At 39.9% G+C, this 23,987-nt stretch overlaps 1 protein-coding gene across 1 annotated transcript in view; it reads left to right on the top strand.

The window, feature by feature from the left end:
• TGFBR3 (transforming growth factor beta receptor 3) overlaps positions 1–23,987 on the top strand; it is a 185,331-nt gene that overhangs the window by 151,750 nt on the left and 9,594 nt on the right. Inside the window, exons 9-16 of the mRNA XM_033114407.1 lie at positions 138–463; positions 878–1,030; positions 3,480–3,620; positions 3,786–3,944; positions 8,081–8,380; positions 11,667–11,787; positions 20,208–20,249; positions 22,716–22,823. Coding sequence (XP_032970298.1) covers positions 138–463; positions 878–1,030; positions 3,480–3,620; positions 3,786–3,944; positions 8,081–8,380; positions 11,667–11,787; positions 20,208–20,249; positions 22,716–22,823 — 1,350 coding nt within the window. The remainder of the gene's footprint in view (positions 1–137; positions 464–877; positions 1,031–3,479; positions 3,621–3,785; positions 3,945–8,080; positions 8,381–11,666; positions 11,788–20,207; positions 20,250–22,715; positions 22,824–23,987) is intronic.

Here is a 23,987-nt window from a genome sequence, read left to right as displayed (position 1 = left end):
CTCTTTTATACATTACTTGTTAAGAGTAATTTTACACACACCCCTTCTCTGCTAATTCCTTCTGTTCTTGCCGCCAACGATGTTTGTGGCCTGGTATCAAACACTGATGAGGTTTCGCTTTCTTCTGTTGTCACCAGAGGAGATGAGAGATGAGGAAGTCCACACCATCCCTCCTGAGCTACGGATCCTGCTGGGCCCTGGCACCCTGGACAACCCACCCTTCCGGGGTGGGGGTGGTCGGAATGGAGGTTTCCCCTTTCCTTTCCCGGACCTCCCCAGGAGAGGCCAGAAGGAAGGGGGAGAAGATGCGATCCCTCAGCCAAAGGACCCTGTCATCCCCAGCTTACGACTGATTTCTGGTCCCAGAGAGCCTGAGGAAGTGCAAGGGAGCATGGATGTTGCCCTGTCAGTCAAATGTGACAATGACAAGATGATCGTGGCGGTAGAAAAAGATTCTTTTCAGGTCAGTGCAATTTCTTAAAGGAGAGAAGAGAAGGCCGCTTCCCTCCCCATCTTGCTGCAGTACGTGTTAGTTATTTCCCTCTAGCTCTTTTACTTTTGGACTCCAGAGACTTGATACTGTTTTCTCAGTTGGATAGGCTCACTTCCCTTGGCTGTGATTCCCAACCGGTTCCTGTTGTTCTCAGTAAGGGGGGTTCCAGATTCTTGTGTGTCAATATTTTGCTATTGAATTTCCAAGGCCAACAAACACAATCCTGAAGCTGTTGAGAGGTAGTAGGCTGGGAAGAGGTAAGGGGGGAGGGTGAATGCAGGCCTCAGCAACCTTTACTTGGAAGACCAGGCAAGATGTGTTAACTGTGTGCTGCAGAACTGCCTGTGGTTCCCCGCTTAACGTCTTTGGTGGTTGTTATTTCAGGCCAACAGCTACTTGGGGGTGGAGCTCACCCTGTTGGATCCTACCTGCAAGGCCAAGATGAACGGCACCCACTTCATTTTGGAGTCTCCTCTGAATGGCTGCGGAACTCGGCACCGGCGGTCAGCCCCTGATGGTGTGGTTTACTATAACTCTGTGAGTGTTTGCCAGAACAAAGCTTGGCCCTTTGACAGAGCCTTACCGGGTGTTACCCAAAAATTAGTCCTAAAATTTCTATGAAAATGAGGGGCATATACCCCAGGCCCAAACAAAGCTAAGTATCAGTTCTCGACCAAATGGGATGTATTTTGACTCTGAACTTTTTTGTTTTATTTGTTTTATTAGTGAATCTGTGGGAGTTGGGAGGCCCTGTTTTCTTGGTTGGAGCATTCATGGTCATCTCTTTCTCTCCTCCTTCCATTTCCGGGTGACAGAGGGTTCCTTGGCAAGGTAATCATGACCTATCTGTGTGGTCAAGCTGCAGGATCAAATGGCCTGGTCATTATGAGGATAAAGTCCAATCCCTTGGGCTATACGTGATCACATCTACACAACTGAGCCAATCAGAGCCCTGGTCTCATTTCACTCCTACCCAGAATTGGGAGGACTTCTCACCTCCCTCATTAATAAAAGAGCCAAAAGAGAAAAATCTGAAAAGGGCCTTCAAGAAATTATTAAGTCTCTCTCTGCCGCTGAGAAAGACCCAAAATTAAAGAAAATCTCCTACTTTTGAGGTTACCCAGAGGGAGATTTCACAGATTCCCCCAATGACAATCCATTGCAACAGCTAACCTACATTTTTTTCTGAAATCATTCTTGTCAGTTCATCTCAGTCTTTTCAGGTTAAACCTATTCTTGCAGAGATGACATTAGGCAGTGAATATTAAAAGAATTCGACACATGCTATCTCAGAAGAACTTGATATAGTGTTAATTTTGCAGTTCAGGTTGTACTTTTGATGGTGAAAATAAGGTTCACAGATCCATGTCCAGCTTCGACATGGTGTGTGTGTCTGTGCTCTTGGAGCCTGTCCCAGCTTTGGTATGGGGTGGGGAGCTGCCAGACTGCTCATTCTTATTCATCCCATGACCGGTGGATAGATACACTTGCCCCATCCAGAGAAAAGACTGGCCATCATGTATTCCAGTCATGCTGGGACTGACTCCTGTGAGCCCGAGTTTGTTGTTCCTCAGACAATCTTAGAATGTTTGAGCTGGAAAGAACCCTAAGATGGCCTTATTCAACTTCCTCATTTCACAGGTGAGGAAATTGAACTCCAGGGAGGTAAGGGACTTGCTTAGTTTTGAGGGACTAGTTAACGGCAGGGCCCAGCGGAATCCAGCCTCCTGACCTCTCATCCATTCATCTGTTCTCAACACCCAGCTGGCCCAGCTGATCTCCCTTTGTTACTGGAATTATCTATGAACCTTTGACCTCTATGATGAATACTTCCTGCCAATTCCAACTCTCATTTTCTTGTAATTATCCAGTTTTTCCAGATATAATAAATGTCATATTACTGTACTTGATTTTGGAATTTTAAACTTGTGTCTAAATTAACATCAGTAAGAGGCTACGGTAATCTGTTAAGTAAAGAAAAAGTGTCATTTGCCTCAAAAGAGCAAGGTATAGCATGAGCCAGCTCTTGAAAACCCTTTCTTCTTATATGTATATATCATAGTGATGATGATGGTGATGATAATGATGAATCTGATGGTGATTCTAGGATAAGCAATATCCTAGATACTTGCTTCAATTGCATCAGTACTTTTGAGGACTTGGTAAAGAATAGAGAGGTGGTTTTTCTATGTTCTCTTCCTTTTCTACTTCCTTTGCTGAATATTTTAGCTGTTTTCCAGTTTTAATTGTTTGTACTAATTGTCAGACTTATTATATATTTTTGTTTTGCAACATATTCAAAATCTAAACATGTGAGCAAAAAAAAAAAATGAAAAAGAGAGCAGCACTATCCTTTTTATGCAAAGAAATTAAGATTTTATTTATGGAGTCATGGTCCTTAGGTGAGTTTTTTCATCTTATTTAGAATTAACGTAGGAATAATCATTTCATCCAGTGTTAAGATAGACTGTCGTGGAATGAAACATGATGTTCTTTTATGCATCTATACGCTGTAGAGAAAGATACTGGGGAAGAAATGGGGAAAAGATAGAAGAGTACATACAAGAGAAAAGAGGAGGAGAGAATGGCTCAATAGTGAACATTAACTCCTTGCATTAGCTAGCTCTTAGTATTTCTTCAAGTTTTCAATATAAAGAGAAGCCACCTAGAAGAATCCCCCTCCCCCACGATATAGGACAGCCTATTTGACCACCCCATTCAACCCTACTTAAGTGTCTAGTGTTTTCTCACTATTTGAAATTATTTGTATTTTTTCACAACGGAAGATACATATTTTAGTTCATGTCCTAATCTGAACGTGCATTGGGTTTCTGTTTATTTTTCATATCTTTGAAGATGAAATCGTAAGCAACCTTGGAGGTGTGTGTGTGTGTGTGTGTGTGTATGTGCACGCGCGTGTTAGAACCAAATGCATAAATGCATGTAATGTTTTTATGACATTCTCTGTGCTTTCTTTACTTTTTAGATTGTGATACAAGTTCCATCCCCTGGGGATAGTAGTGGCTGGCCAGATGGTTATGAAGATTTGGAGTCAGGTGATAATGGATTTCCGGGAGATATGGATGAAGGAGATACTTCCCTTTTCAGCCGACCTGAAATTGTGGTGGTATGTGTTTGTTTGCAGTAATTAGTTTGTGGAGAATGTTGTTTTTTGGCTACCTTTAGATAGGAACTATTGGGGGGAAGAATTGGATATTAAAGGCCAAAGCTCAAAAAAGGCCTTCATTCTTCATTTGGCTGTGATTTATCTCTGTCTTGTTTTTCCCCCCAGTTTAACTGCAGCCTGCCCCAGGTGGGGAATCCCAGTAGCTTCCAGGACCCGCCCCACAGAAATATCACCTTCAACATGGAACTGTACAACACTGACCTCTTTCTGGTGCCCTCCCAGGGAGTCTTCTCTGTGGCAGAGAACGGACACATTTATGTCGAGGTGAGATTTCAATTTTAGCCGTGGCCTTCGGGTTAGTGCTAAGTTGTAGTAGCTCCTGGGGCATGAGCCAGAGCAGACCTTCCTGCTCTTCCTCACAGCCCTTGACCAGCTCTGGGTGAGGGTGTGGCTCAGAAAGTGTTTCCAGGTTGATTTCTGACCATAGCAGGACATTTCAGGATTTGCTACGTTTGCTAAAGGGAGAGAGTGTTTTATAGATGAATGTTTAAAAAACATTGTCAGTTCTTATTGAATTCTGCTAATAAAGCCCTGTCCTGGCTTTGTCCTTAGCATTTTTGGAACAGTAGTTCAGTAGTGGCAATGTCAGAGTTAACCATGACATATTTCAAACTACTTCACATACGTTATTATCTTTTAAATTGCACACCCTTTAGTGAAATGCTCTGTGCTACTATATCTCATGAAAATTGTTTTTTTCTAGATCATTACTTAAGTGTATCTATGCATTTATTGAAACTATTTCCTATATATAACAGTACTAATCATGCATAGCCTAAGTCTATGGAATGACTACAAAAATATTAGGGAGTAGTGGTAGCAATGAAATAACAGCTAACATTTATTGTACATTTATTTTGTATCAAACTCAGTTGTAAGCATTATAGTAATTTACTCTTCAGAGCATTCCTATGAGATAGAAGTATTAATATCCCCATTTGATAGATGAGGAGATTGAGACCCAAATTTGGCCAAGGCCACACATTTAGTACCTACTAGGGTTCAGAGTCAGGGCTAATACTCAAGCTATTTGGCTCCACAGCCCACAGTGTTACCCACTGGATGCTATCGTTATCCTCAGGTGCCATTTGGAAGGAGAGAAAATTGTAACCCCTTAGCAATGCAAATATACAGATTCTCAGGTTGGATTCTAGAGAAGATAAATATCCTTATGGCCCCAGGATGTGTACTGGTCTTACAGGAGAATCGCCATCTGATGAGCTGGTTTTGGTGCTAAGCTGCAAGCTGGTGTTCTACTTCATTGTGGGAGGAATGAAAAACTTAAGGGGTTGAATGGGATACGTCCATGTATTAAAAGTAGCTTCACTGCACATATTTCTATTTTAGAAAGACAAATTACTCTCACATTTGTACTGATTCTGGGATGGAGCCTGCTGGCTCTAGACATTCTCCTGGATCTCTTCTCTTTTTTAATTCCCTGTTTGAGAGATCTTCTCTATCTTTGGGTACACCTTCTTTCTCCACTGGGGAAAATGTACTGCTTTTTCTGCCTGCTGTTCCTAATCATAGATGTCTTCTAATCCAAGATCGTTGTTTTCTTCTTGCTTTCTGGCTGCACCGTCTACATGTGCAGTTGGTCAGTGACTCCCTGTTGTGCTATAGATTTTAGGGGTGCTGCTTAACTGCAGTTTGTTCTTTTCCAAATGTGTGCCTGGCTTTGCTAACTTATGGCTTAGCTGCTTTATGCAAATCAGTGGCCAGTCTTCCTCTTGTATCCAGCCCTGGGTGTTTTGGGTTTTTTCCCCTTTCCCCCAGTGCTGGCTTCCTTGAAATACGGGTTTTTGTTTTATTCCTATTTTCCCATTTACATCTTTTTAATATATTGTCTATATTTTTCATAATTAAATTCAAAGATATTGTCAAGTGATGAAAAAGAACTGGACCAAATCTTTTTGCTACCATTTTAAATATCAAGTACATTGAGGAGAATTTGAGCAGGGAGAAATGTTATAAACTGTTTTATTTTAAAGTTATTTTAAACCACCTAAAATATGAGAGAGAATCTGTATATATTTTGCTAAACAGGATAACTTCTATGCTTATTCTTTCTTGGTTTGGATTCCACTGCTGATAAGAAAATTTTTTTAAATGTTTCTTTAAAATTTTTTTAAAAAATTTTTGCTTAGGGTAAGTAAAACTTACTACATCATTGGCTTGGTCTAAAGAACTATTTCTGAGTTTCTTCTCTCGGCCAGCCTTATCACATCCCCTCCCAGAATCCTCTGTTCACTGTAGACCATTGTCCTTTCTTTTAATCCAAGACATTATCAGTTTTGCCACCTGGGCTTTGGTCATCTTTGGGTGACAGTTGGTCACATAATGGCAGCTTTTCTTTTAGTTCATTTGTCTTGAGGATTAAAAAACAAAACAAAACTATTTATAACACCCAAAATTTAAATCTAGAATAGTACTATTAATAATAGCTGGTATTTATTGACTAACCAGGAACTGTGTTTTTTGCATGTAATTTGGACTTTACAAATTCTCACAATAACTATATCTGGTAGGTAGTACCCCTTAGTCTGTGGGGGAGGAAACTGAGGCTTAGAGTTCGCTGTGCATGAGGAGCAGAGCATGAGATTACCTGGGATTGGTCTCATTCCATAGCTCTTCTACTAGACATTTCCAGTCCATTTTAGAGTAAAAGATTTATTAATAATTCTTTTCCTCCAAAACAACTTTTTGGAATACCTTAGACATTTCTGCCATTATATATTTTCTTTGAGATTAGAGAAAAGATTTGCATTTTTTCTGTCACACATTTTTGCATTGTGGGTTCTGAGTTCATATTGAAGGTGTCACTTTTTAGTAATGAGATATATGTAATTTGCCATCTTTCCAAGATAAAATGTCTTATTTTTCAGAAATACTGCAAAAATAATGAAATGTGAATATTTACAAACTAACAAAAACACTACTTCCTAGAAAGATTTCTTAACAAAGTGTTCTCCCAAAGCCACTTCTTGGGCCTGGTTGAATTGACCCTGTAGCTATAATGAAATAGTAAAGAGAAAATGGACTTGTGGTCAATATCTGAGTTTAAACTTCGGTTTTACTCAGCATTTGCTAGATACGATTTTGAACACGTCGTCTATCCTGTGTATTCAGTTTTTCCTCTATTTATAAAATGGAGATGAAAAATATTTATCTCATGATATTGTTCTGAGGGAATAAGCTTTAAGGCACAACAAAGTTACACAATCATAAACATCTTCATTGTTAAGTGTCTCATAGTTAATCACATAGGGATCTTTCTAAATAGCACTGTGGACTAAAAACCCTATGCGATGTCAGGGATTTCCCCTGGGTTTCTCAGAATGGAAAGTATGTTTATATCTCCATGCCTTTTGAAAGGATTCTGGGACTATTGGACTATGGTTAAGGATTAGCTTTTTATTTCGAAAGTGTTTAAGTTTATTTTGATCCTAAGTTTAGTCAAGGAATGAAGCATAGAAGGAGAGGCAGTTTGCACAGTGATCCATGTGTCACCAAAGGGAGAATCCAGTCTGGTCCCGGGATTTTAGCTGAGTTTAGGATAGTTGAGGTTTGAATTCTGTTTATACTTGGCCAAACACTACTTCCTGTTTCTAAAGAAAAGAACTTTAACAAGGTTTGGACATAGCCCATACAAATGTTTTGTAAGAGGGAAGTGTAAATGAGTCGGAAACGTTTCTAGATTAGATTTCCCTTAAAATTCCCTTGGGCTTAAAGAGTGAAGGGAGAGTATTTGGCAAGTCCTGGTTTGGATCTGTGAGTGGCTGGGACACTTCGCCAGGCCCATCCATGATCTCCACCAAATTACACCGTCGCTGATATCCAGCCCCAGGGGCCAGCTCCGCCTGCTCCCCATGAAGCAGGACTTTAGATGATCTGTAGCTTCACTGCAATGTTTCAGGCTCACTCTGACTTGTCTCAGATTAGAAATTTAGTACTCCCTGCCTAGGTTAAATAGATTCTGCCTCTCTATTTTTTGCGCAGTTTTTTAAAAAGAGCTTGCCTTATGACTGATGCACTATTATGACAACTGGCTTTGCCTGTTGGTGTTTTATTTATTTTGGAAAATCCACTTTAGGTGCATAATATGCTTTTATTTTTACCTTCCAGAGGACTTATAGGCGGTTGAAGAGACTTACTCATTTTGTATCTGGCAGGCTGGCATTTGAATTAAATAATTCATTGTCACTATCCATATCAAATTTAAATAGAAAACATCTCTTTCTTCAATGAGTTACTTTTGTAATTAAAAAGAAGACTGTATAAGTATGTTGTGAAAATTAAGCAATGTCTCTCATCAGAATGGCCAGGTTGGTATGTTATCCTTGTGCCTTTACGTAAAAGATGCCAACTTGTTTTTGTATCGATCTTTCTGTTTTTTGTAGGTGTCTGTTACTAAGGCTGACCAAGAACTGGGATTTGCCATCCAAACGTGCTTTATCTCTCCATATTCGAACCCTGATAGAATGTCTGATTACACCATCATTGAGAACATTTGTCCTAAAGATGAATCTGTGAAATTCTACAATCCCAAGAGAGTACACTTTCCTATCCCGCAAGCTGAGATGGATAAGAAGAGATTCAGCTTTGTTTTTAAGCCCATCTTCAACACCTCACTGCTCTTTCTACAGTGTGAACTCACGTTGTGTACCAAGAAGGAAAAGGACCCCCAGAAGTTACCTAAGGTTGGTGGGCCTTCATCCATTTGTACTATTACTTTGACATTTTTAGGTAATTCAGTGACCTTCCAGAAAAGTTGAATCACAAGTTATCGCAGGTTGGGGTTTTTAGTTTGGGAACTGCCTAGTTGAAGTGATAAAGTCTGTGTTAGCAGGGAACTGTGAGCTTTATGGATCTTAGAGGATAAATCCTGACAGTATGATGTTTTTTTCCGTACACACTACTTAATAGTATCTTATGAATGATAAATTAATACTGCTTTCCGTTGAGGGAGAGGTCTGGCTTTATCTTTGCTATTCAGATATTGTGCGATGCCAAAAGTACAGAGAGCCGAAAGGACAAGTTCAATGAGGATTAATTTTTCCAGGTCCCGCTGAGACTTGTATTGCAGTTGTGTTTTGACCTTTTCTGTGTGAGTTATAAGGTTGACTTGTCTCAGGAGGACTTAGGGAAACTAACAAATATTTAAATTTTTCTTGGTTTCATATCAGTTCATCATGTTTGCTTCATATCACTCCCCATATTGAGCCAGCACAACAGAAATCAGAACCCTTTGAACTTGCAGGAATGGCTAGTATGGGGGGCTGGTCAAAGTTAATTACCTCATTAGGTTGGCCTTGTGCATGAAAGGTGTATTCTGCTGTGGGTTGTTTTCCCTCTGTTATCTGCCATAATATGTATAATTTCATATGTGCATTTATTCTGTAGATGTAAAAATATATACTGTCACGCAGTATATATTTTCATCAATGTCTAAAAGTCTGATAATTGAGTTATATCATTAATGTATGTATGGAATTCTCTCAATACATAGGTTGTAAGAGGTAAGTGTAGAAGTAGGAGGAAAAAATATCATTATCGGATAGATTACCATTGATCTGAAACCTTTGCACTATTATATTCCCCTGAACATCCCTTTCCCTGATATCACTAAAGAAAATTTTATAGTACATATGAAAATACAGCATGTCTGATCATAATCATTAGGGAGCTTGTATGTATAAGGTAATTTAGGCTGCATTCTTTAGGTTGCTTATGGAAACATTGATGCCTTAGCTTTGTGGACATTCCCCTTCCAGAGGCCATCAAGGTTGGGGCTTAGTGGTAGAGAACCATATGGCACTTAATGCTCGGCTGTGGGGCCCAGCTCTTTCCTGCAGGCAAAGGATGACTTTTAGGAGTTAGGGATCCAGTATGGGAGACCTGGCAGTTATAGGGTGGGATGAGGTCTTTATTAATAGCTTTGGGTGTTACCTTTCACTGAGCCTGGCCTATAGCAGCCCAGCTTCATAGTGTGTTGATCTGTGAAAATGAGCATTCTAAGGAGAGCTCTAAGTCCCAGAGGGTGACATGGGATGTTAGCCTAAACTTAAAGTCACCATTTATACCCAAGGCAAGATAGTGTAAAGAGCATGGGCACTGACAATGAAGGGTGGCTACTTACTAACAGTACTTTAAAAAAATCTGTTGACCCCTCGGAACCAGCATTTCATCATCTATAAAATTGAAATAATAGTACCTGACTTCCCTCTTGGGTAAAGAAGCAAATGAGATATGATGACAGTCTGCCATTTATTGAGCAGTGGCTTAGAATGAGCTGTTACCACTGTCTCCCTGTTTACTGCTTATTGTTGATATTTCAATATTGCTGGTGACTTCCAAGTATTTTCCATGACGATAGACAGAGCCAAAGAATCTTCCAGGAGCAGTCTCAGAGATCATTGAGTCCAGTCTTGCCATTTACTGATGACACTGAGGCCAGAGAGTGCAGTATCTTGCCCAGAGTCACGCAGTGAGTTAGTTGTAGAATTGTAGATTTTTACTTAACTGAAGAATTAGCAGGAAAGTGATAAGACTTTTCCTAAAATGCTAATCTTTTCAATAATGATACCTCATCACAGAAAATCCATTGTTTCCCTCTACAAGAGGGCTGTTGTAAAAGCTTTCCTGTTTTGGGGGGAAGGGAAGAGCAGGAGTTGTCTGCTTATAATATGTGTCTGACTTGCATGTTTTTCAGAGCAGCAATGACAATAAAGCCAAAAGTCTTTGCCCTTTTGTGATTGGAAGAGCTGGAAGTTAACTTTGGGGGTACCTTGCTATAGAGTTTTAAAATGATTGATATATTTCTTCTTACAACGAAAACAAATAGATGTCATTTACAATAGAGCCTCACCTATTGATGAGCACAGACAAGGAACCAGTTATTTAAAAGGAAAAGTTAATGGATATGATCATATACTTTATAAAAAATTAAATTTTATTGGGGAATACTGGGGAACAGTGTGCTTCTCCAGGGGCCATCAGCTCCAAGTCATTGTCCTTCAATCTAGTTGTGAAGGGCACAGCTCAGCTCCAAGTCCAGTCGCCGTTTTCAGTCTTTAGTCGCAGGGGGCACAGCCCACCATCCCATGCGGGTATTGAACCAGCAAGTGAGAGCTCGCACTCTAACCAACTGAGCCATTCGGCCACCCCTCCAGAGGCTCAGCGGCAGCTCTTTGTCTTCAATCTAGTTGTCTAGTTGTGAGGGCGCTGCTCACTAGCCCATATGGGAATCGAACCGGCAACCCTGTTGTTGAGCTCATGCTCTAACCAACTGAGCCACCAGGACACCCCCGATCATACACTTTTAAAAAACAGATCCAGTGGGCTTGGGCATGCTAGTTATAAGTTTGGGGCCTTAAAATAGCTGGAAACAGCTGATCTCATGGCCTCCACACCTGGGCATAACTCCCAAAGACTACTTTGGAACAATAAAAGCAGATGGCCCTGGAAAGCTTCATTTTGCATGAGCCTATACCAGGATTAAAAATACAAACTCGACAACATGATTATCTTTTTGGACAACAAATGTAAAATCTGTCACCTTCATAATGCAACACATGAGTTTTCCCACAATCACAAATCATAAACATGAACCATTTATGTGAAGCCAGCTTGGTGAAAGGCCAACATTTGTTATATAGTTTCTTTATTTTTCACACTAAATAACACTAAAACTTCAGTTGTTTTGTGGGAAGAAAAGGGGGGGTAGAGGGAGGGAGGAGACAATATTTACAAACTGTCTATAACTTTTTGTTCCTTGAAGTACAGCTGAGAATATACTTCAAGTACAGCTTGCCACCATATCTCCCAGATTATTTGTAGTTCTTTGAAAAACACCCAGGTCTCCTGTTTTTCTGTGGTAACCAGTTGTGAGCTGCCTGATAAGGCGCTCAGGACAACTGTGCAGGCTGAGCTGTGAAGGCCCTCTTGAGTGACTGCTGATTCTTGCTTTGCTCTGCCTCTCTTCAGTGCGTGCCTCCTGATGAAGCCTGCACCTCACTGGATGCCTCGATGATATGGGCCATGATGCAGAACAAGAAGACGTTCACCAAGCCCCTTGCTGTAGTACATCACGAAGTAGAATCTAGAGGTGTGTTTTGGGAGGCTCAGTCAGAGAATGGGGGTCTCGGGGCTGATTGTTCAGAAGCTCCACTACTATAAAAGTCCAAGTTTATTCAAAAGACATATTAATGGCCAATTAGTAATTTTAGGAAAGGATTCTTTGCCCAGGGAATCTTTTATTTAGTTTATTGTCCTCCTGACATGTGATACGTTTGCAGATGATTTCATCTTTAAATATTTGATCAGAGTCACAAGTTTGTCTGTCACAATGTCATTATCTCTTGCATTTAAATATGCTTCCTTGAGTATGGAAGAAAGTATTAGAGCTCTTCCTGGTATGCTGGAATTGCACACAGTCCTCAGCCCATCTTTCTGTGATCTAATGGTAATGGTTGTGTTGGCTATAAGCCATTGCAGTGCTTTGTCAAGATCGCAAATGCTTTTGGGAAGGATGTTATGTATGTGAACACCATCTGTCTTAGGTATCACAGCAGAAAGAAGATTGAGAACTAGTGTTTAAATGTGTTTTTATAATTCAGTTTTCAGAATTTTATGCAGTCACATTTGTTGCTTGAAGTCAAGGTTGCCTTTTCCTGCACATGCAGGAATGTTCGGCAAGCTGCATCTTCTAGGAGAAAAGGAAGGATGTACCCTAAGAGGAGTGATATCAGTACTTGGAAGGACAAGCAGGGCAAAGCCAGACCTGGGATAGGTCAGGCCAGCCAAAACAGCAGAGAAGCAGAGTGGGCTCTGAGGGGATGTTAAGAATGGACTGTATGGAGAGCATCTGGCAGGGAGCAGCATCACAGTTCCAACAAAGTACTTGAAAAGCAAGGACACACCAAGCTGTTGTCAACATCTGACTGGGGGAACCAGATGTCACATGGGCAGTTACAGTTGTGACTATCTGAAGAAAACTTATGGTTATCCAGAAACATTGTCTAAAGATGCCAAACTAAGAGAAGGCTGGGAGAGTAGAGGTGGATTCCAGGCCTCGGGGGTTACATATTTGTGGGGCAAGAGCTCCAGAGGGGCAGAGAGGAGGCTGACACTGGCACCCAGGGCCTCGACAAAAGCCAGTGAGCAGTCTGACTCCAGTTACCAACCATTAGCTAGGAGACCTGCTGGGTGGTGCTGACACCAGATCTAGGCTTGGGGCAGCTCTGGGATGACATTTCTGATCCGAGCATTGTTGAATTTGGCAAGACGAGGCAGCAGGGGTAGTCCTGAAGCAAACAGGACCTAACAGAAAAGAGGCATGTGGATGCCGTCCAATTTCTTCTTTGGTTGAGTGACCTTTGTGAAAATAGCGGTGCCATTCCTATTGTCATATCTGGTGGTGACATCTGCCCCCTTTCCAGGAACATATTTGCTTCAGAAAGACAGGAAAGGGTAGCAGGGAGGGCACTGGCTTACAGCCAGAAGCCTGGGGGGTAGCTCTTAGCTTTCCCGGATAACTGGCTGTGGGACTTTGGAGATCTCCCATCATGGCCTAGGGTTTCATTTTCTTTATCTGGAAAAGGAGGCTTTTGGACCAGGTGACTTCCAGAGGCCTTGCAGCTGAAACACTCAGCTATACTGTTTGAAGAAGGAAAATACTCTTTTGTTCATTTTCCAGCCATCCAAAAGTTGGTGTGAAATGTACATATTAGATATTTATTGGTTCCTTAGCAAAATTTCTATTGTTGTTGTTGTTTGTTTGTTTTGATTTTTTTAGTTCGTTTTCAACCATTTGAAATAGTTAGAATAGCCATAGTCTTTTAATACATGGGTTGTCCAAATAGTTCCTTGTTTATTAGGTCCAGGGGAAAGAAATAAGAATAAATTAATTGTGTTGCAAAGTATATCACAGTTGGGTAGCAGCTGGCTCTGTTTTGTATTGTGAAAGTGGTTTAACAATAGCAATAGCTACCTTGTACTTCATCTGTTACTCTTACCTATTTTGAGAGAGGTAATTATGCTGGTAATTGAAGGCAGCAGCTTGCTTTTTCCTATGCCAGACAATAATTAGGCATTAATATTGCAGGAGTATAACTTCCAGTAATTCATTCTTTCTTCTTTTAAGTCTGGTGGTATTTTTCTAAGTAATTCCTCTTGTAAATTAGGTAATTACTTTTATTTAAACTTAGTGTAATTATCCTGAAAGTTCAGTGTTTTCTTTACATAAATGTTCAAGAGGAAAGTTTTGCCGAATATCAAAGTAATTTCATGCGATTTGCTAATTGAGACTAGATTTTTGTGGAGAAGCATGTAGCAAAAAAGGTTTACTGCTTAGATTTGTTAAACAAATTGAGGAGGTTAGACTGTAGGCCAGCCTCCCAGGGGCTGCATGCAAAGATGCTTTTTAACTGTGTACTGAATGGCGTGGCTTTTCTGGCAGGTTTCAACTCTGACTGACTCCTCTTACCTTTTATGTTTATTTTCCTTTAATATCATTTCTCCTCAATACAGGCCATTTGAGTCTATGCTTTTCCTCTGCTTCTCAGTGCCTTGGAATAGTCAATTGAAAAAGGAATATGACATTGCCTAATAGCACTGGTTTATTTGAATAGCAGAATCATGAATATTCTTCCTGCCAGACAGCTTTGTGTGTTACTGTAGTAAGACACAGATACTGTAGTATCTCTGGAAATGGGCAGGTCTGTTCTTGGGATTGCCATTTGGAGTAAAAATTTCCCAACCAATGGGATATTTCACTGTCCTTGTACTACACAGGTGCTCTTTGCAGGCCATGCCAAATTTCCAGCCCTCCCTGGTCATTTGGACCATCATATTTCTCAGTACTTGAGTCTTCTGGGGCAGCAGATAAAGGCTCTGGTTTTCAGCTTCACAGCCAGGCAGAGGATTGCTTGGGGGCTACCACTGCCGGTAGCATGGACACATGTCAGGCGGGGTTTCTTCCTTCTGTGGGGAGGGAGAATAGACCATCAAGACTAAGTCAATTCTGGGTCCCTCCTCTGGGCCACTGTTTTTAATGGAAACTTCCTGAGCTCCTGCAGTACATCTTTGCCACTTTCGCATTCTCAGTTTTGGGAACCAGCATTAAGTGAGCATTCTTTTGCTGTTTAAACTTTCAGCAAGAGGTGCTGGTGCTGGTGGTGATGATGGTAATGGACATGATGATTATCTAACATTTCTTGAGCGTATACTTATTAATACACGGTTTCTGTACTAAATGCTTTATATGGGCTATGATATTTCAGCCCCTTTGTGAAGCAGGTACAGAATGAGGGAAAGTAACTTGGCTAAATTCACACCACATGTAAATGGCAGATCTGGGTTCAACTCCAAGCATTTTGATTCCAGAGTCTGTGCTCTTAAACCCTATGCCTTATCCTAGGAGGAGGTTGATTCTAGTTTTTTTTTAATAAGAACTACAAGTAACATAGTTAACACTCTATGAACTGAAAAGAAGATGAAGAATTTTAGGAAAAAAACCTGTTTTTCCAAAGGGTTAAGGCATTAAGAAACATGTAAACTATTTAAGAGAGCGTTAAAGTTTAAGGAGAAATTCTGTGACTTTGAATTACAACTCACAAAAAAGCCCAGAAAACATGAATAGTTTATACATATTATGGTTTATGGCAAAACAATTAAAATAGTTGAGGTGATGCCATCCTGCCATATTTTCTGAAATATTTTGAAGTATAGGCATGTTAGTGCTGTTTGCTTTGGATGCCGTGACCACTTTTTACAGCATTTGAGAACACTTAGGCTTCCACAATAAAAATGATTTTACCACGTCAGTGATGATTTGTTTTAAATAGTGAAAGGGAAGAGTAATTATTTTTCTGAAATTTTGGGCTCTAAAATTTTGTGTGCATATACAAAAAAACGGGCACAAAAGAATAATATTATCCCCAAATTTGCCATGATTTATATACAATGTGTAATTCTCAGCAAGTTAAGATGAGTAAGTTAAATGTTTAAAATACTGAATTTTTTCCATATTTCTACCACATAACTTACAAAATAGAAGTGTTCTCAGGACAGCACCTGGCATATCATGGGCACTCCATAAATGTTAATTTCCTTTCCTTCCTTTTAACCTCTCAGCCAAACTAGGTTTTTTGGGGGAAGAGATGGGGATGGAAGGGAAAGTTGTGAACGTCAGTTGGAAGTTAATCCAAGAGCAGCGTTACTTTTTTGGAACACATTTGATTTTTCCAGAACAAAAATACTCTAAAGCACCAGCCAGGTTTTATCCTCAGGCTGAGGTAGCGATGAGGAAAGGCTGAGTAGAAAGAAATGCAGAAACACTTAATTGACAGACCGAGATACTCAGTTTCTATCTCATAAGGGGTGGGAGGGGGGTAAAATAAGGATTTTTTTTATTCAGTGTGCTCCACACTTTAAAAACTTTTTCCTCTGGAAAATTTCAAATATATACAAAAATAAGAGAGAATAGTAGAATGAACTCCCATGAACCCTCCATCTGGTTTCGACAATTACCGATTCATAGCCAATCTTGTTTTATCACTTCCTGTCCCTGGATTGTTTTGTAGGAAACCAGACATTTCATTTCATCCGTAAATATTTCAGGATACACCTCTAAAGGTTAAGAACCATCAAAAGCTCTGGAGTAGGGAGCCAATGATCAGATCATTTAGGAAGACTACTCTGAGAGCAGCATGAAGGTTGGTTTGCTGAGGAACGTACACAATAATAAGATATACATGGTATCTATGGTTACTTTTACTTTTTAAAAAATGTTTATGGAGTGCCTGCTATATGCTTGGCGTATAGTAAACACGTTATTCTGTCTTTAGGGCCTCAGAGTTTCCCAGCCTCAGCGCTGTTGACATTTTGGTTGGATAATGCCCATATGGCGTTTGTTGTGTCCTGTGCATTGAAGGATGTTGAGTAGCATACCTGGTCTCTGCTCACTAGCTGCTCATAGAAAACCCCTCCACTGCCAGCTGTGACAATCCCAATTGTCTCCAGATATAGCCAGATGTCGCTGGTGAGGGGAGAGGGGCAGCAAAAATCACCCCCAGGTGAGAATCACTGATCCTAGTGGAAAGAGGCAAATAAGTGACCAGGCAATTGCAACAAATGCCATAAGTATTGAAATAACCCAGAGAAAGGGTTCATTTACAGGGAAATAAAGTTAGTAGAAACAGTATCTTAAATTGTGACCCGCGCAAAGGCCTCCTGAGTCTCCAGCTTCTTTATCTCCTCATCCTTCCCTCTGCCAAATACCAATAGATGTGGGCACCACATCTTGTTAGACACCTTGTTTCCCTTTGGGCACCTTTGGAAACCTTGTTTTCCCTGCTCGGTCCTACCGTGTTTAGAAGAACTGAATTGAAAGCTGGAGGCCAAAAGCTATGGTCAGTTACTCATGCATAACCCCAGAAATATCCCGTTTGTGAAAACCACGCCTGACTCTCTGTGGAGGGAAATTTTGGTTCTCGATGTAGACCAAAATTTGCTCAGAGTATATGAAAAGATTTAATTCAGAATGTTGATTATAGTTTGTTCTTTCTGTAAAGAAATCTTTATTGTTAAAATTCTTTTTACAGTAATAGCTAGGATTCCTTTCTTACAATCTTACCCTGAAACCAAAAGTAAATATTGTTGTGTCCACTCTTTTCCTTCCAGCATGTCAACTCAATTATAGGGTTCCGGCGGAGATCAAACTCTTTTAGTTATACTCAGGGGTTATTGGGGATTTGGGAACAAAAAAGTTAGAGGATAAAAATCCTTTAACCTCAGTTCTGTAGCTTGTGCTTGTTATTGTTTATGCACAGAAATCATGGAGGAACCCCTGGGGACATAAGCAACAACTGTTTCTGTTTAGTTCTATGAGAAGGCCCCTACTTGGGGTGAGGGAATAGCATTAGATCATAACACAAGTCCATTAAGAAATTTAAAACAATGCCATCCATCACACAGGCCTTGCTGTAAAATCTAAATTCTTACATGTGAGGTCTCTTTAGGGGGGAATCATTATTTGAAACCTCTTGGGGATTCTGAGTGACAAAATTTAACCATGAGTAGTTAATTGGATGAAACTGTTCCCAGAAGTGTGTATATTTCTCACATGATGTGCTCCATGGAGACCTTAAATGCCTTTGGACTTAGTCCAGCAAATCAAACCACTACTTCTTGAAAGTAGGAGAATTTTATGGATAGACATCCCTATTTCATAGGGTTCTTGGGAGTTTACAATGAGAAAAATATAAGTGAAAGTTTGTTGTCAATTGAAAAACACTATACAAATGTACAAATGTAAGGCGTCACCGCCTTTTTTTTTTTATTGCTGCCAATGAGGCTGATAGGACCAAACTCCCAGGAGAGAGTGTCTTGTGGGTATTTTGTAATTGGCATGTATTCTGCACACTGAATTAGATTTTCTTAAAATCACACAATTATTTTAATTTAATTCAATTTTAGTGGCTTTGATTCATCTGGTAGCATTCCTTCCCCTAGAGCTGGACCATGATACCCCATGCTGCAAGAGTGTGGTCAACCCAGCTAAAATGGCTAATCCTGAGAATTTACAATCCTGTCTAGCTTCTTTATTTTTATAAACATCAACTCAAACGCTGCTTGTTTGGGGTCAATTTTTCACAACTTCTTTTCGCTTCACTGTGGGTTCCAACACAAAGTGTGTATTCCCTCTTTATTGAATGAAAGTGGAGATGAAAAGAGAGATGCTAAACACTTATCACTTTTAAACTCTAAAGAGAAGGGGGAGTGTCTGTACCAGGACTCAGCACATTTTTCTGTAAAGGATAGGGAATAGTTTCAGTTTGTGGCTGTACAGTCCCTGCCTCAACTACTCAGTGAAAAACAGCCACAGATAATATGCAAATGAATGAACATGGTTATGTTCAAATAAAACTTTATTTATGAAATAATTTGAATTTCATACAGTCTTCACATGTCATAAAATATTACACTTTTTTCCCCCAATCATTAAAAAATATAAAATGTATTCTTAGTTCACAGATCATACAAAAATAAATGGTGGGCCATGATATGCTACCCACTGTCCTGAGAATAGCGAGTCACTGTGCACAAGTAAGTAGCTTTTCAATCAATGCTTTCCCAGCTAAGGGCAGAGCAACCCTCGCCAGTCATTCAGGCCGAGAGACAGAATTCTGTTTCAACCCTTGCCCTGATGCTTTCCTGCTGTGACCTTAGGCTAGTCACATGATATCAGAGTCTCAGTCTGCTCATTTGTAAAATAGTGATAATTTTTTTTTCAGCCTCCCTCACAGGTTTGATGTGAACCTCAAATGAGATCATGGCTATGTAGCACTTTCTGAATATAAAAGCGTTATAGAAATGTTGGGGCATACAAGCTTTTTCATACATTCTTATTTCAAGTTTCTTCTGTTGCCTCTACTTTCAAAAAGTACATCAACATTCTAATCATCCTTCACCAAACACTTCTGGCAGGCCTGGTCTATACCGGGCTGAGCCCTGAGGATGTACAGATGAGTTAGAACTAGATCCTGCCATCAGGGAGGGGAAAGAGAATTACTACGTGATGTGGTACCTGTGTAACAGATAGAATGAGCAGAGGTGGGAGAGACCAGCCCTGCTAGGGTGTAGATGGGGCGGGGAGAGTCAGAGAAGGCGTCCCAGTGAAGCTGCCAACACAGCAGCTCTGGGGCGGAGGATACTTCAGGGATGGCTTGCAAAGTGTGATAACATGGAGCAGCATGGAGAATTTGGGGAGCTTAAATAGCTGTGAGGAGCCCAACATAGATGAAGGACCCCATTAGGAAAGGAGGCTGGAGTGAGGCGGCTAGAGGGGGGAGACAGAACTTTGTGTGCCATGCTAAAGAATTTGAATTTTTTTCCTATAAAGAAAGAGGGGAGTCATTGAATGATTTAATCAGGGCAGTAACGTAACCACCTCTGGGCTCTGGAAAATTAACTCTGGGCAGCACATGTGGAGAGGGAAATGTTTGGGCTGGGGGCAGAGGTGGAGGCAAGGAGACCAGTTAGGAAAGCTCTGTAATAATGCAGATGCGTGATGAAGAGGAGCTGAACTATAGGGCAATAGCATTAGGATAGAAGAGTAAAGATATTTAGAAAAACTTGTGTACAGGAAGTCAAAAGAATGTTTTAAAAGTGGAATAATTAGGAATGCACTGGAGAAACATGGTATTATAGATATCAAATCTTTTTCTAAATAAGTATAAAGGTGTATACACACAAATTGTCAGTCTCAAATTCCTTAAGTTTCGATGTTTGTCTTGAAGTTTTCTTCAAATTGGAGAGCCTGTACACTTGATTATTAGAGTACGATGCTTATAATTTCCAAGTAATCCATGTTAACACCATTGATATCTAAAGAGAGTAATTGACAGAGTTTTCACAAAGTAGTAACAAATAGAAAAGTGTCAGTCTCTGCTGAGATTTTAATGACCTTTTGCTTAAAACTTGATTTCTCTGTGTAATGCATCGTGATTTATGTTTTTGTTTCAGGAACAGGTCCAAGCTTTAAGGAACCGAGTCCAATTTCTCCACGTAAGTCTTTATGCAACTATTTCGAAATAGAGCCTCCTGGGCTTTTATAAGAATGAGTTAGTTATGAAGCGTTTGCCAGACTTTGAGTTTTGATAAGGAAATTTATGCTCTTACTCTCTCTCCTCCCTTTTTTTCTCATACTTTCTTTTTCCTTTTCGTCTGTCCTTATTTCATTCTCCTTTTTCCCTCTGTACCTTTGCCACTTTTAACGTGAATTTGTTGACTCATTAGTGTGTATGGCCATACTGGAAAGGTAGTAACTTTCTTAGTTTTAGAGAGAGAAGTTTGTCATTTGCCTACTTATGAGTTGTGATCAGAAAGCATTAACTTACAGCTGTGGGAGTGGTTTGCCGTCGTCAGCACTATTACCTCCTCAGAGAAGTAGGCTAAAGGAAAAAGTTGTACCTTCAAGACACCATCTCTAACCCAAGGGGTGCTGCGGGGAGAGGACTTGCAAATAAAAAGAAAGATGCCAACTACTACGAAAAGATGCATTGGAAAGTATCTGGGCCAATTTCATCACTTTATATGGAAGAAACCTCTGATCCAGAAACATGTAGTTGCCCATGGTTGTAATTGGCAGTGAAGCAGCAATAGAACCTGGGCTTTCTGGCTGTGCACCCAGAGCTCTTCTAAGTGATGGTGCCTTGTGAGGAGAATCTGCTTTTTTTTTTTCCTTCCCTAAAACTCTCCAGATCAGTCTTCATGGCTGACCCGATCACATGCACGTACAGTCAGTTTAGAGAATTCATTTATACAAAGCACTTTATAAACCATTCTATTAAGTGTATTATTTTAACAATACCATGGGACGGTATGATATTAAGTGTATTATTTTATATATTTATATATTATTTCATGTATATTATATGTTACTTACATATTAAGTGTATTATTTTATATATTAAGTGTATTATTTTAACAATGTCATGGAACCCAGAAAGAGACACACGGACACATTCTCTCATACTTTCCTAGTCTGATTTTCATAAATGACATCTCTTATCTTTAGAATTTTACAACGTTTTCACTAAAAGCTTTTAACCATGCCCCACTTTTGGATCTGTAGGCATAAAAAGGCAATTCATCTTTTAATATTGGTCCTGCAGACTAGATTAAATTAAATTAGGTCAGTGGCTTGGTCCATCTTAACCTCCAGAGAGTTCTTTCGAGTTCTTACTTCTTCTAGGGGATCCCCAGCTCTTTTACCAACTCCTTTTCTTCACACCCTGCCTTTAGCAGGTGGAGTAGTGCTATCCCCATGTTGCACAAGTTAAATGAACACAGCAAAGGGCACAAAGCTAGAAAAGTTGGGACCAGAACTTGGATCCTTCCAGAATCTTCACCATGACATACTTTTCCTGAGCCCTTTCAAGTGCTGTGGCTGCTCAAGGGTCACATTTGTCTACAACTGGATCCTTTACACTGCAGTGAATTGAAAGGCAGAGATTTAATTTGTATAGAGATCAGCTGGAGTTGCTTCTGACTAGAGAGGAACATAGAAACAATAGTGAAATAATGGGGAGAGCCTATATACATTTATATTATAAAAACAGAGACGTCAGAAATCTTCGTTCTACCAAAACCCACTCTCCCTTGGAAACTGATTTTGACTTTTTATAAGTGATTCAAAGAAGGTAGTTCTCTTAAATGAAAGGAAATGTTCTATTTCTGAGCCTGGAATTAGTTTCAAATATAAAAATCTTTGCCAAACAGAGAAACAATTGGTTCTATTTATATGTTTTGCTGATCAAAAAACTAACATCACTGCCCACTGAGAAGTATTTCCGTTCCCCTCATAGAAAGATCACGGTTGGAAAAGTGTTAAAAAGTAGATTGTTTTAAATGACACAATATGTAGTTGTTAAGATTGAGGATTTAATATGAGGAGATCAGCGAAATGTTATAATCCACAGGAATAGTTTATCCTTCCTCTGTTTTCTCTTTCTCACCCCTTCCTTCCTTTTATCTTTCATACTTTTAAATGTTCATGAAAACATGTTGGTAAAGTATTTGAAGTGTGTTTTCCGTGTAATGTCTTGTTGGAAGAGTTCAATGAATAAGAAGGAATAACTCAGATTTTGATAATGGAAGTTCACCTTATTTTCCCAAGCATCTTAGCCTCTGAATTTTCAAGCCTCTTACCATTTAAATATAGGTCCTCAGACTAAGACAATGAACCAGGGACTTCAGGTTTTACAGTTTACAAAGCTGATTTCTTAGTAAGTTTGTTGCTCAAAATATGGCACACTGAGGGTATCTTGGAAATCTGATAATTTTATTTTTCTTTCGAGAGGAAATTTGCAAGTTACAAATACACAGTATATTTTGCTAGAATTCTCCTTTCATCCTCAGACTTTATTAGTCAGTGCTCAGCCTTTCTGACAGTGCTTGTGAAGCAAATATAAAATTGCAATGTATGATGCAGACTCACTTAAAATGTGTATTGATTTCTCTTCCTTCTAGCAATTTTCCATGGTCTGGACACACTAACTGTGATGGGCATTGCGTTTGCAGCATTTGTGATTGGAGCCCTCCTCACGGGGGCCTTGTGGTACATCTATTCTCACACAGGTTAGTGTGACTGTTAAATAATAGTTGGTGAACATGCTTGTGTGTCTGCCACACAGCAGACGCTCAGCGTTTTGTGGCGTGAAGTAACGGATGAAATAATGAATGAAAGAGAAAGTTCATTCCCATGATTTTCATGTTTATGTATTTGACATAAATTGGGGCTTGCAAAAATATAATTTGCTCTAATTTAAGCAGTTTTAGGAAAAGGATGTGTAAACTATTTACGTTAATTGCAGTTGAGATGTTGGTGAAGTTTAGCTTCTAATAAAGCTATTCTGTGGTTTGGGTTTAATTAAAGAAAGATCTTGTAGACAAACTGGAAATATAAACTATTCCCCCAAAGCTCAAGACTTCAGACTAGGTATATATATGGGCAGGAAGGGAAAAGGGAAGCCAAGATTTCATTACCACATCTGCCACGGCCCCGAACACTGTCCATCAGAGTCTCTAATCAATGGCTGAAACCATAATTTCTTGACCTTTCAAAAATCCATACCATGTCCTCTTTGATAAACATGAAATTCTTATGTCTTTCTATAATGTTATTTAAGTTTTCAAAATACATTTCCATGAATTGTAAACAGAAATGGCAAAACAAACCGTTTTGTTTTCAACTTGCTCTTCCACCCCCAAAATTCTAACGTGTGCTTCCTCCTACCTACCCGTTCCTGCCAATCCCACCATTGAAACATTCTGGCCTAAGCAGAGGACCCTTTCTGACCCAAGTACAGATGCCAGCCCAGCAATTGGAGTCTATAGTGCAGTGGGGAAGGAACACATGGGCTTCCCTTCTATTACTTCGTCCTTAGGTTCCTTGTAAACATGGGAAGGAAAGACATCCACTTTGAGGCACATCTAGTGAGCTAGTTGTCTGTTCTTGAAGGCTTGCAGTTTATACAGCAGATCCTTGAGTAGTATTGTTTGGTTCAACTCATTTCATTATAATGTTGATGAGATGCAGTAGTAATACGGTAGGAACTTAACTCTTGTTTATATCAATTAGCCTGTGATAAAATTGTTTTCAGTATATGTTGTTTTGCTTAAAGTCGCGGAACCTAGAGATGACATTACGTGAGGACCCTACTGTGAACCTAGGTAAACTGTGCTGGACTGATCAGTTGGAGGCCAGTGGCAGGCCCAGCCTTTCTGTTTAGAATTTCATTA

The sequence above is a fragment of the Rhinolophus ferrumequinum genome, chromosome 9, assembly GCF_004115265.2.
Source record: "Rhinolophus ferrumequinum isolate MPI-CBG mRhiFer1 chromosome 9, mRhiFer1_v1.p, whole genome shotgun sequence".
In the NCBI taxonomy this organism is placed as follows: Eukaryota; Metazoa; Chordata; class Mammalia; order Chiroptera; family Rhinolophidae; genus Rhinolophus; species Rhinolophus ferrumequinum.
The sequence above is the reverse complement of the archived record's forward strand: the minus strand, read 5'-3'. Positions and strand labels throughout refer to the sequence as shown.